The 14564-nt window shown below is 35.9% G+C and overlaps 1 protein-coding gene across 10 annotated transcripts in view; it reads right to left on the reverse strand.

Annotated features, from left to right (window-relative positions):
- Positions 1-1472: 1472 nt before the first annotated feature.
- The window catches only part of CCDC91 (coiled-coil domain containing 91), a 124887-nt gene continuing 111795 nt past the window's right edge, over positions 1473-14564 (reverse strand). For all 10 annotated transcript variants that reach the window (XM_015627043.3, XM_015627039.3, XM_015627031.3 and 7 more), the window contains one exon: positions 1473-3586. In XM_015627043.3, the coding sequence (XP_015482529.1) occupies positions 3467-3586 (120 nt within the window). In that variant the 3' untranslated portion in view covers positions 1473-3466. The remainder of the gene's footprint in view (positions 3587-14564) is intronic.

Consider the following 14564-nt stretch of genomic DNA (forward strand, 5'->3'; position numbering starts at 1 on the left):
TTCTAGTAAAAGTGTTAAAATAGAGTGGGCCTAACACTAAGGAAAGACAGCATTTTAAATGCTGGAACTACTGTCGCCCTGCTTTTTAAATCACTTCTAAAACACACAAGAAACTGTCCATCTCATGTCTTTAAATAACAAGATTTATGTTTTATTTCTAATATGAAGTATATGATCTTATAGATAAAATGTTTCTTGTATGAGCTTTGTTGATGTTCTAGTTTTTGCATTTTGATTCTGAGGGTTAGTTCCAGGGTATCTTACTTCTCTCAGTACAGTCTTGCCAAAATTTAATGCTACCAGCCAGGCCTCAGAGGCAGATAAAGTTCTACCCTGCAGACATACAACATGGTATTTTCTCTTTTATGTCATTCTACAGTCTATGTAGGAATAAAAAAAGAATTTTAAAAAAAAGTGATGTCAACTTCTAGGAGACAGACTGGATTTTGCAAACTTGTCCCTGGCTTTAAACTGAAACAGAGTGGGTTCAGTTTGGGTATTAGGAAATAATTCCTTTCTGTGAGGGTGGTGAGGCCTTGGTAAAGGTTGCCCAGAGATGCTGAGGCTGCCCCATCCCTGGAACTGTCCAAGGCCAGGTTGGATGGGGCTTGGAGCAACCTGGGCTAGTGGAAGGTGTCCCTGCCCATGCCAGGGGGTTGGAACTGGAATATCTTTAAGGCCTCTTCCAATGCAGGACACTCTATAATTCTCTGATTCCCTTCTCCCAAATTTACACAAACTGCACTCTCCTATGGTTCGATAGAAATAATGAAAAATATCCCTAAGCTTTAAAGCTTTAGAAGGTAGAAGTTAATGTGTGCTGCAAATCCCACGCGTGGTTGCGAAGGAGCCCGCCGAGCCCGAGATCCTGGCTCTCCCCTGGAGACAAGATACTTCTCTGTAAGAGAGAGACAATGTATCGCTCCCAGGGATCTTTGAGTTAGTTATGTTAAACTGTTGTGCCCCATTGGTGTTCCCCCCTGCTGTCCCACCCCAATACATGTATCTCGGGCTCCCCCCCGCCCCTCTCCTCCCCTATAAATATCCCGGGTTTTCCCCTGTTCGGGAGATTAGCTGTTGCTGGCTCCCTTTGCCAAAGCTCTGCCTGAATAAAGGTTTGTGCTTAGAGGAACGCTGGACCAGCTTTCTCGTCCCTTCTTCCCATGTCGCCTGCCCGCTGCTGCTGAGCCGAGCTGGAATCACTGGCCTGCCCGAAGCCGCTCACACGCACTTTGGCCCAGCCCTTTTCAGGGCTACTTCGCTAGAGAAGTTGCGGCGCTCCGGCCTTTCCGTCACTGCTGCACTCACCTACTGAATAGGTCTGGTTTTACCGTATAAGTAAATTTATTCTCTGAGACTTGGAGTTTTAAATGTAACCCCAGCTCCCAATCTGGTTTTGCATGTCTGTGGTCTGGTCTGTAATTTTGCTTGTGGGGTAGAGAGGAAGATCAAAAGACTAAAACTGTCAGACGTAAGAAAAAAATACATACAGTTCTTTCTTTGTGACTTATCACAATATTCAAGAGCTGAACTGAATAACATTTGATCTAATAGGAAAGATACAACACAGTTGCCAGTGAAATCTTTCTGACTCCAATCATAAACTTCTCCTAAAAGTGCTTTTAATAGTGTTGCAAGTCAGAATACAGATCTCTTTATTAGGAGAAGGCTGACAGACATCTAAGGCTCTGGCTTTGAAGGGGAACACTTGGATGTCTTTAGTTAAAAAAGGAATATAGTTTCATGTACAGGTCTAGAACAAAACCAACAAGTTCATTGAGAAATCGGCTCATACCAGATTTCCACAATTAAATGTACACATTGTGAGAAAGCACTATGCAATCAATCTCCTTTTACAGTATCTCAACATCCAAAAATACGCCATGGGGGCACCTGTGTCATCATTGGTGCAGTTACAGAGACAAAATTTCACTGATTTAGGAACAGAAAATGAGTAGGCAACAACTCGTTAACACTAAAGATTTTTCTTGTCTGCCAGAAAAAATGGAAATTGATCAGTCAATCAAGTATAAAATAGAAGACTGGATTTTAATCCATTTGCAGGGTAAGGCCAATATCTAGTAAAACCAGCACTGTTTACTTCTTCAGTGAACCCTTGTGTATACAAAAGACAAAACCTTTGGGTTTGATTACAAAAATGAAGCACAGAAAATGATTTAAATAAAAAACTTTAACTATCTGCAATACATATTTCATACTACCAAATACATATGCAACCATCTGGTGTTCCTTGTTATTGTAAGAAAGAAATTTATGAAAAGTGCTGATAAAAAAAATCTGCTAAACAAAAAAAACCCCAAAACACCTCAGAATAACAGGAACCACACTTAAAAAATGCCCATAACCTCACCACAAGAGAGATCATTCTTAGTTTATTTACATATGTGAGCATGAACACTTATTTTCCCTTATTTCATTCAGAGCTCTTCTATGACTAAGACCCCAATTCTACAATCCATAGAGCGTAGGCACAGAAATTCCACTCCATCTGCTGTTAGCAAGACTAGAAAGACCTATGAGTGACCCAAAGTCCAATAATATTGGTGGGGATTTTTTCTGCTTCATCCAATACACTTAGAAAGGGCATGTGAGGTCAGCAAGCTACTCCTTATTCTGTCAGAAACTCCACTGAGGCAGTGCAGTATCAGTCTCCACATAATTACATACATCTTCTTCCTGAAACTGAGGTCAGTCACATTAATCATAATTTCATGAGAAAATTACTTTGGAATTGCATTAGCTCTGTAAAATAAAAGAAAGAAATAAAAAACATACTATACTTTGGTCATGGCAATATTTTGTGCTACCCTAAAGAGATGCACTTTTTTATTTTTAAATTTAAAATGTTTTGTTTTTAAATTTTCATGTTCCTAGAGCTGGATTTTTTTATACATGACTTAAGAAATGCCTGACAACACACTTATGTTTCAGTACTGATTCTATTGTTATACATCAAAGCAGTAAGAAATAATAAGCTACTCAGGCTCTCCTGAGGCAATGGACTTGGAATACTACTTTGGAAATAGAGATGGACTTGTACCTATAATCAACTAAATGTTTGTCTCCATGTTTTGAAATATCAAAAATAATGGTGAATCATGTTAACAAATTTAAGACACAACAGAGAAATGTTTTCGTCATTGCTGCAGTTATCTAGAATTTCTACCATGGGCTACTGGAAAATATAATGACAGCAAAATCCTAAAAATCCTAAATAAAACAAATTATTTTCCAAGGATTTTTTTCCTTCTCATATTTGCTATCTGATTATAGTAGTGAAATAAATAAATAAATAGAAGAACATCATCCACAAACATTTCTATCAAGCATTTCAGATCAATCTTGACTCAATGATACAATCCAAAAAGATTGGAATATATTCATCATTTGCTAGATGGAGATTTGCAGCTTCACAAGACACACTGTATCATCAGCACTGAGAATGTCAGTCTCTGTTTTCCTCTGGGGTTGACTCTTCCTTTAATAAAACGTTTAACTGTTTCTGTGCGCATGAAAGGAAAAGTTCCAAACTATGCAGATTTCTCTGACGGACAACTTCATCAAGCTGTTGAAATGAAAGAAAAAAAAAATCAATCAACTTTAAGAAAACATGCAAAAAAAAAAAAAAAAAAAAAAAAGCCATTTTTTTTGCCAGGTCAGCAAAAATCCAACTATATTCAACAACAAAAATTCAACAACTAAAGAACTTAAATAATTTCAATGTGTATAATTTAGTAACAATTTTTCAATAGAGTATTTGAGTTTCTCCAAAATAAGATGTACATATGGCTTAAAGTAAGTTTGAAGCTGTCAAATTTTACACAATCTGTTTGAGAATGCTGAACAGCCTAACTGCCATGTTAGGTAAATGCCCACAGAAATTACAACTGTTGCTTTTATAAAACATACTGCTTCAGGTTTAAAGTGATCACTACATATAGCTGCATGTTCAAAAGTTCAAAGCCTACTGGTAATTTAAATGGCAGCATGTTATAGTAGTTGTTTTCTATTTATGTTGCTTGTTCCTACATTTTATCCCCTAATGCCAAACAACATGAACTATATGTTTATATATAAATATATCCTTGCAGTACAGACAATCTCCCCCACCAAAAAAAGATAATACTATAGCAAGATTTGGCAGATTATATCATATAAATGACAAAAATATGGCTTACTGAAAAGCATTTGAATTTTTTAAACATTAATTAATAAATAAAATGCACTGCAAAATTCCTTCCATTTCAGTGTTGAAGTTCAGATGTCACACAAATATTATCACAACTGAGAGATGTTTTCAATCTGACTATCCTTTAATCAGCCCAAATTCAACTAAATACCCATATAACAGCAACACAAGGTAAGATTGAAAGGTAGTGGTACAAGGCTAATATGTCATGAGTTATGCCACTGAAGGGAAAGGAAGTAATGGAATTTTGAAGAAGTCAGCATTTCTGTCAGATTATTGGGCATAAGTTCAAATGCAATGGAAAATTGAAGGTTTTTCAAAAGATATATCCTGACTCATATATCTCGGACTCACAGTTTTAATTACAACTTTCAACAAAAACTGATCTGTTTATCGATCAGCAGTCCAGTTGATTGCTCTAAATATCAACACAGAATGCAAGGCAAGGATAGTGACAGTTTCCCACTTCACTTTGAAAATGCACTCAGGATAAAATCACAGCAGCACTGTGATTTAATACACAAACAGAAACATTTTTATGACCCTTGTGCTTCTCTGCTCTCTAAGTTCCTCTAATCTATGCAAAACCAGGAAGTTGGAAAATTTTTGCAATTTGTTTCAATTTGTTTCAATATCAAATCTAGTCACCAGCAGAACACACACATATTTTCTAAACACCACACAATCATAAAACTCTCATTCAGTAATAGAAGCATAGAATCACAGGATGGTTTGGGTTGGGAAGGACTTTAAAGAGCATCCAGTTCCAAACCCTTGCCATGGGCAGGGACATGTTCCACTAGACCAGGTTGCTCAGAGCCCCATCCAACCTGGTCTGCCTGTGTTTCTACTGCAAATTTTCAGCTATTCAGAATTTTGCATCTCTCTGCAAAAGCAGGCATTAGGGCTCCACACACAACCTTATGAGAACCTAGCTCACTGATTTACAACAGATTTTAAAGCAGATCTAGTTCAAATAAATGTCAGAAAAGTCTGTTCTTGATATATTCAAGTAACATCTGCTACTGACAAGAGAATGGAAGAAACAGCAAACTAATCTCTAAACAAGCTGTAGCTGGAAGAGTCTGGAACAAATTAACAAAAAAAAAAAAAAAGCCCACTCTGTTGTGCTGGGCCATTTTATCTAATTTGAAAATTATTTTGCCTCCTTCATATCTTCTGGACCAAAACATTTTGCTTGGGGAAGCTTGCAGATTTTTTTTTTGTGCTTGTGATCCACATTTCTTTGGGGAATGAATGCACAGATATAGCACAGTTCATATAATATCATCTGTTGCATGTTAAGAAAGAACATGAGATACCTCTTTTTCTAATTATAATTCTCACATGCCATCAGATTCTCTTACTTCTATAGGTGTATCAATTGGAGAAGCTCAGCATGAAACTGAATGTTAGTGTTTTCCTTTTATTGCATATTGTATCATTATACTCCCAGATAGTTCTTTATTGAGCTTTGATCACGAGCTTTAGCTAAACTCTCTTTTCTTGCAGCCCTTCCTTGCAAATTCTGCTTTAAAGAGACCAGAATAGCTCACCAGATGTATGTTCTGATATGCTTCTGTTAACTTTCTTTACCAAAGCTGCAATCTCAAATTGCATAGGATTTACTAAAGTAAATGCTTAATGTGTGTAGTGACTGGCTGCAGCACAAACCAGAATTTCTTCAGGCTTGAGCAAGATTTTAAAAGTCTCAAATGAATTAAGTACACATTTGAGGAGCCAGTGTTGAATTCAAGTGGTTAGTTGGTAGTCTCCATTTGTGCATAAGAAAAGCTTATTGCTTGTTAAAAGTTTGTGTAACTGCAATAACACAGAGCTCGAGAATTCAGTTCCCCCTTGTTTGCTCTGTTTATGAATATGCATTGCCTTGAGCAGGACATTCTAAAAAAATCTTCAGTGCTACAGTAAATAACAAAACAATCCAGAAAGGCTTGGAATCTTCATATAACACAAAGAAAACCAACAAATGATGCTGGCTTTGAAAATGGTACATTTGAATGTATTCATAAGGAGAATATGCTTGTTAATGGGAAAATTGGCTTGGCTGGGAAATAGAAACAAATGAAGCTTTGTTATATAACATACTGTTTAATGAACTGTTAGCAATGGGCACTGCATTTTTGAAGGGTGCCTCCACATTGCTGTGCTCCTGCTTGCATAATATGCCACAAAATGGGAAAATTCATAAAATATTTCAAATACCGCTTCTCCAAACAGTATTCTCTATATATTTTTAGGTCCTGTTCACTTCATGGGATGATCTCATTATTTAAACAAACATAAACAGACGTCTGACAAAATCAAAACTGAATGTGACTCATATGAAAATGTAATCAGTGTGAATAACATATTTGGCCCGGAGCATTCACACAACCAAACCAACCCAACTGTTCTGATTCTATAGATGCTGAAAAAAATGCATCATGTTGGTTCAGATCTGCCAAGAAAGGGCATTTTCCTACATCATACTGTCACTGTTGTCATTGCTAGTCAGTATTTCTCCTTCACTCTATGAAATCTACTAATTCAAAATTCTAGTTCTATGAAATTTACTAGTCCAAATTTTTTACAATGCATCCAGCTGGTGAAACTTTAATTTGCTCAAAGCTTCAATGTTCCAGAACTTCATTATTTTAAGTTACTCAAGAGTATCTTTTAACTCTGTACGGATTTATTTTTTTTCCTTAAGAACCTGAGGTTGCCTCTCTAGCCACTTGTGTGGATCCTGTTGAAAAACTGGATATATGAGATTTGGAAAAAACACTTTTTGAATTCCACCCCTTAAATTCCCACTACCCATCAGACATTCCATTTACCAAAAATGAGTAGTCTTTCAGGACTATCCAACACATTCTGTTCTGTTTGTTCCCCTCTCTTTAATGTCTCAGTCCACTTCTCTGATCTAAGTGCCTTTCCACACTGCTTCTGGCCAAAGATGCCTGGATGAGACGCCCTGTGGGGTCTCACCTCAGTCATATCCATAGGCCACCCAGGATGATGTGCCTTTGAGCCATGCAAGGCATGACCTGAAGGCACAAACCCCAGCAAAACTCCTGACTGGATGCAAGAACTGGATTCAAGAACTGGACCTGAGAAATAAAAAAAAAAAAAAGAAAGGAGAAAAAAAAATAATAAAAAAAAAATCATAGTAGTACCACCAGGAGAATGCTTCTACCCCAGGCTGCTCTACTTCACTTTAAATCAACCCATCTTCCCCTGCAACACTTCAGCCTCCCATAGCTCAAACCAAACCAAAGTTAACCACTTATTCTTAGCTCTACGTTTTCCTAGATTTATCTCATCTTTCAAAATTTCTGTGAAATGGAAAGAAAGTCTACATGAGTGATGTGTAAAGTAGAATTTAGTTTCTTACACAAACACCAGAGCATGCACATCCTCCTACCCTTGCAATATTTACCTGCAAATAGGTTTGTTTTCATGGCATTCATGCTCATCTTCCTCTGTTAAATATTCACCAACTTTTTAAAATACTTCAAATTACTAGAGGAGAAACCCAGTCAGAACTCTATAAGTAAATGCTGTATGTCAGAATTGTACTCTCCCTTTCTAGCACATAGAAAATATGATTTTAGCTTAAGCACTGAAAGATATGAGATGAAATCCTGATCTCAGTACAGAAAATTTTGTTATTAATCTCACCATTGCCTGAAGTTCACCCAGAAAAGTAAAGAAAACAAAATTAATGTTAAACATTGCTCTTCAATTTTCCTGTTTGTATACATACAAAACTGTTTAAAAGAGTAGTTTTCAAAATTATTTCTCAGGTAATACAACTTCCCAATACCAAGTCTATTTGCAGCTGTAGAAATAGTAGCTACATTTATTCAAATACATATTGAAAAATTTACCTGTATTTCAAATGATAATTAGAGGATTAATGTATTCAGTAGCAGTTCAGCTCACTACTCTGGCTCTGTTATACTAACAGAAGTAAAACTGCAATCTTTTTTTTAATCCTGAAATTCAACAAACACAATGACCAGAGATTAAAAAAGAGCAAAGATGTTGAGAAAGAAAGCTTTTAATTGTACTTTTATTACTGGTATTACTGTAGTTGATCACACATAAAATAAATAAAAATTAATGCCATTATATTATAATGAAGCAGAGCAGTTTCTCTAAGATAATAAAATCAGAAATAAATTTTTGAGTCTTGCTACTTTTTCAGGAAAAACACAAAGAAGTTCATGAAGAAAATATTCCAGCAGTGATATTTACACTAACATTCATCTATACAGGAGGAAGGGCCAGTGGGGGAAGACTTAAAATCCTTAAAAGTATCCTTTTTACTCAAAGAAAATAATCATGTTCATTCAAAGACAGAAAAATTTCAAATGCAGAACGAATGTTTTGGGGAATTGAAAACACAGAGATGGATGTGTGAAGAGAATGGGTTCTAAAGGTGGATTTAAGCAGCTGGAAGGCTTTCCATTTATCTAGTGTTTACAAGCATCTGCTGGTTGAATATGCTTGAATGTGTTGAATATGATTCATCACCAAGGCATTTATTTGATATTAAATATTGATTAGTCACAGGTAATTATTCAAAGATAGCAACCTGGCATAATTTCATATTTTTTAAAGGACTTGCAGTATAAGCATTCTTACATATTTCTTGTTGCCTCCCTGAGGAATGTTCAGTAGAAAGGGGACATTTTGACACTGGAGGTAAAAATAATTGAAGTTTTGTTGTAATAATTGGTAGTCTACCCTAGTTTATTTAGTCTTAATTTCTCTATGTATTTTTATTACTAATACATATACTAAAGATTCATCTGTTTGCTGCTTGCAAACTAACTGATTTCAATTTGCTACTTTTCTGTATGATTTATATAAATTTACTAACTAAAAAACTTTTATATAAAGGCAGATAAATACAAATTAAAGAATGATGATAGGCATACTTTAGACTATATTTTTTTAAAATTTAGTTAAACATTTTTTCTGAAGAAAACTAATATAAGATTAAACTAACAATTCCCATTTTTACCTGAAAAGACTCTGGAATAATTTTTCATTTTATTCTGTAGTTCTAACTTAGCACTGTTTGATCAACACGTAGACGGATGTGTCCATGGAGAGCAGAACACCAGACAGAAGTGCTAATGATGACATTTTGCTTTTCTAAATGTTTCTGTACTTAATTATTAAGAACTAGAGGAACAAATTTAAGTCCCCTTGAAATCCCTGGAATTTGGAATATACATTACTTAAGCAAAAGGAAGAAATTATAGTGATGCTTGATTTGTTCATGTATATAAATAATTTAGTAAAAAATTCTGTGGTACTCCCTCCTTTGTGCACAGACTTGCTTGACAATGAAAACATGCTAAAAATATACTGGGTTGCTCTTGGAGGAGGAAATCCAGATGTAACACAGCTCCTTGCTTAAAGTCAACCATTGGTGTTGCAACTGAATTTGCCTTTAGGTATTTCTGTTTATCCTAATTATATATACATCTGTACCAAACCATTATTACCTAACAACAGGTAATTATTTTAAAAATAATTTTGGCATCAGTCTGCGCTATAAATTATGGTTATGGTCTTTCTGAACAATGGTCTGAACTTCAATTCTAAGTGAATAAATGGTGGCATTTTAAATCTCTGATACTTTCTAAGTATTTTTAGAGACAAATAATTTTGGAAAAATAATGGCTTTTCATGTATGATCAAAATCTTAACTTTTGCAGGCTCCTCCTGGTCCAATTTATGGTGCAAAATACTATTGCAAATTAGTGCTAGGATTCCACTGTACTGGATATTGCCCAGCAAACCCAGTCCAACAGACCCTTGAAGTGTAATTAAGCACTCATCAGTGTCTTCTCACTGCTTAACTAGTCATTGCTCCTCTTTGAGGAAAATTCAGAGACAAGGAGTTTGCTTTGTACAGTTTTTATGATATATAGACAGGGTGTGTTTGGGGCTTTTTTCCCCCTCAGAACTAACCAACCCACTACAGTGAATGAGCCTGATATGCTCCTGAAAAGTTCTGTAGCTGCAGAAGTTCAGCTACATGCTAATATTTTCTAGTAAAACTATGTGTCCAAAACTCATTTTCAGTGCACTAACATGAACTTCTCCCCTCAGATTCAACAGAAGGCTTAAAAAGAATTCCCTAACACATTAAATAGACCATATAGAAAAATTATTACCTTGAGGAACCTGCAAATCAGAGAGGTGGATGAGGAAACAATGAACTACTTCCTCTCATTTCTAAAATGGATGAGAAAGAAAACAGATCCATATGGTACATATGTGCAGCAGAGCTTATTTTAGAGTTAATGCCAGGACAGGACATTTTTGTCTGTCCACCTGTGAATTTCTACTATTGATAACACTAGATATATAAAAACAAGGTTCTATGGCTGTAACTTATACAGTATCTGCAACACATTAGAAAGTCATCAGTGTTCAAGACAACCTCTAGGAAAGAGTGATATTTAATAAATTACATTGCCATGTGAAAAGGTTTTGGCTTTTTTTTCCCTTTAAATAAATAATGCTCAACTTCTAAACCTTAAGGATATTATGCTGTGAATTTGTTCATTAAAATAATACCATATGTTAGACACATCTTTAAAACAGATTTGCCTAGTTTGCTGAAGATGGTGGGAAAACATCTTGTCAAACTTCTCAGAATTTCCACTGCCTCCCAGCTGGACACAGGAATGAAAGAATATACAAACTTTTTTTCCTGTAAATACAATAAAGAAATTTGCTTTCAATCAAGGAAATTAGATTGAGTGCAAAAAGAACTAAAAATGGTTGTAGCACCTGCTCAGACTACAGTAGAAGATGAAAAATAGGCATTTTCTAAACCAACAAAAATATTAATGAATATTTATGTGCATTAGCACATGAGAAATCTCTACAGTGACCTACCTACTTAACAGATTAAAAAATGGGGTTTCTTGAAATTCTTTCTATAAATTATTTATAGACTATCACCATACACTAAAAAAATGAGTTACCATAATTGCTACTATAATTGCTGATTGGTCCAGCAATCTGATTATTGTGGCTTTAAGTCACAGATTCAAGATTCTTGAAACAAACATACAGAAACACAGGCAAACAGTGTCTTTAAAATCTCTGACTGACAAATGGTTAATATTTGGCCCTGGAAAATGCCTGCACAGCTTCTGAAACACAGTGGATTACAGTCTGGATTACGATGGATTACAACAAGGCAGGCTCAAGCAGAAGACTACCACAATGTGGCCAAATTCATCAGATCACTTCCTCTGATATGAAAAAAGAGAATTAGAAACTTACAACAGCACCTAAATAAAGGATTTATAAGTGACTCAGACTGGCTGCTATCCAGGCTTGTCAGACCATGAGTGCACATAGAGCATCGAAGTCCTTAACAGTTTTCTCCTAATCTCCAACTGTTTTAAGTAACCAAGTCAATCTTGGGTACTATCACATCCTGATTCAATACAGCTACAAATGACTTGGCAGAGATTACACAGGGTTTCTGTGGAGCTTCCCAAACCCAAACTGTCACCTCCCCAGGAAAATGCCTGAAGACTATTGACTATGCTTCCTGAAAAGCCCTGAGTGCAGGGCTGGGTGACAGATCTAGTATCAAAGATCTGCTTCATTTGTCAGTTTGCAAACGTGCTCCAAATTAATCCACAGTAACTATGCTTGGTTAAAAGCAGCAACAGTCTTCCTACACATAAAAATTGCTATTGTTATCAAACCAAATGAAAAAATGTTAACTGATGGGCTCATGTTGAGTCATGCTCCCAGAATTGCCTTACAGTAACCCAGATAACTGCAGAACTGGAGTAATTAAGCCTAACTGAAAAGCAAACAGCAAATACAGGCATTAATAAAAACAATCTTTTTTGTTACTATGAACATGTATTTTGCATTATTTGTGAATAAATAAAAAAAATTAAATAAATTAAAAAAAATAGAAATAACCATTGCATCGTGTTTGCACTGTATACAAACTGAAAAAAAAGTACCCTAATAATGTGCATGACTGTGAAACCATAGTTGTATAACTGCTATTCCATTGCCATGGGTATTTTCTAAACATCTATATCTCATGTGATCCTTCATGAACAGAAAGCTCAGCAGGAGCACAGCTTCCTTGACTCTAAGAAGGGCAACAGGTGGTTGATACACATGACAGAGAATCACTGCTTTAGGCTGGGAAGTGAGAAAACTGCACTGTGTTATATGGAAAGCTGAAGCTACAAATAACAAGTCAGACTGTAATTAATTACCTAGTTATCAAGGAGATTGGAGTTGTATCATGACTTTCTGAAGGTTGTTGAAGACTCTGACATGATCTGCCACAATCTCTAAAGCAAAGTGTCCCCTAACAACACAGTGGAGTTTGGTAAATAGAAGCAGCAGGAGAAAAAACCTACCTCCTGGTTTTGAGGAACATTTGATTTAACAGCCAGGTTTTCATTTTAATGAAACCTTAAGATATGACAGGATGAAACAGTACATTCTAGAACTCATGGGCAAACATGGTCTCACATGAAATACAGGTATCTTTCTAAAATTACCACTGTAGATTACAGTTGATGGATTCAAGAAGAAATTAAAAGAGGAAAAACAGCCTGCAGCAAATCTGTGATAAATTTAGCATTAAATCTGTGGCAATATACATGCACTAGGATAATTAATTATACATTAAGGTTCAGGGAATACAAAAGTAATGTCCAGCTATTCAGACAGATATTTTTGAGCCCACATTTACTACTGGACTTCTTTAGTATTGAGAAGATTGATAATGTTTTTTACTGACAGTAACATTTTACTGGAAAACTCAGTTTGCAGTTTGAAACCAAGCTACTGCAGCAAAACTCAGGGCAGCTGCTGGCAAAGCAATTCATAAAGCTGCAGCTGCAACAATGTCATCAAAGATAAGACCTCTTTGTTTCAAAACACACAGAGATTGAGTACCCACGGCTCATCACTTACACCACCACAGGCAGGAAGATTCTAAAGGAGGGCGAAATCACCACCAGGACACAATGATCTGCAGGCTTTCTGCTCCACACAACTCCAAATACTTGCTGCAAGTGCCAGCCAGCAGAGACTCCACAACAGCAGGGATAGAGTATATTTCCCATAGCAGTTTCCTTTGGGTACCTGCCTGGCTATTCTGCTGCTTTTCCAGATGCAAATTTGTGTCAAGGCTTTGCTGAGAAATTAGACCCAGATCATACATCCACAAAGGAACAGCAGTTTTTAACATCGGCAATACCTTGTTTCATATTACTAAAAAACAAAACAAACCCCAAAAACCAACAATAACAACAACAAAAAAACCAAACAAAAACAACAAAAAATCAAACAGAAGAAACTGTTGCTTAGCAGGGTGGGGGGGGGGGGAAACGGCAAGGGAGAGAAAAATATATTTAACTAAATTATATGTCAGTAGCCTGCAGCCAAAGCAGAAAAATAGCATATATACGTATTAACTATAAGTCATTGAAGCATCTTGCTGAATTTCTAACACATGGGTAAAGATTTGAACGCAAAAAGTAAACATGAAACCACATCCTTTTGCTTCATCTATCTAATCTTTCTATTGATGTAGGTAAGAAAATGTATTTCTTTAAATGTTTCTCTAGCTTCATAGACAACTCGATTAAGTCTCAAATTTTGATCCCACTGGCTCTGCTGCAGGAATCCAATTGCAGGAAATAATCATAGGAAAGATTCATCAAAACACATATGGTAAGGCCAACTTTCCCATTTACTTTTTTAAAATCAGAGTTCAGCAGACATAAAAACAGCAAAAGACATGCCTGAAAAAAGAAGCAGCAAGATTTGGGGTAAAAATACCTTGAATTTTCCTGCATATAACCAACTATGAAATATCTCAAGTACCCCAGCTAAAAGAATAAGCAGATAAAACTACTGAGGTTCAAGTATCTCCACATAAAAGGACTTGGGTGTAAATGAGAAGCAGCACAAAAAGCCCAAATAAACTTTGAACTATGAATATTCCTCAGTTGTAGGAAAACACAGCTCAGAAAAAAATAAACTATGAATATAACACAATAAACTATGAATATACACAAAGTTATCTGCTCATTTTATTTGTGCAGTGAGCAAGACAAAAAAAAATAATAATTTGCCCTCAAGACTCTAAGCCAAGAACATCTACCAAGTAATATGATTTTGTGGTGGCTCTGCAATTACTCTGGGCTTATCTTATCCTGGTACATAGACAAAGAAATTCTACAGAGCACCTTGTTAAAATGACTGTGATTTCTGTATCTTTGCAACACAAACACAGAGCTCTGCTCTGCCTTTCCTATCATGGAAA

Source organism: Parus major, chromosome 1A (genome assembly GCF_001522545.3).
Source record: "Parus major isolate Abel chromosome 1A, Parus_major1.1, whole genome shotgun sequence".
NCBI classification, from domain to species: domain Eukaryota; kingdom Metazoa; phylum Chordata; class Aves; order Passeriformes; family Paridae; genus Parus; species Parus major.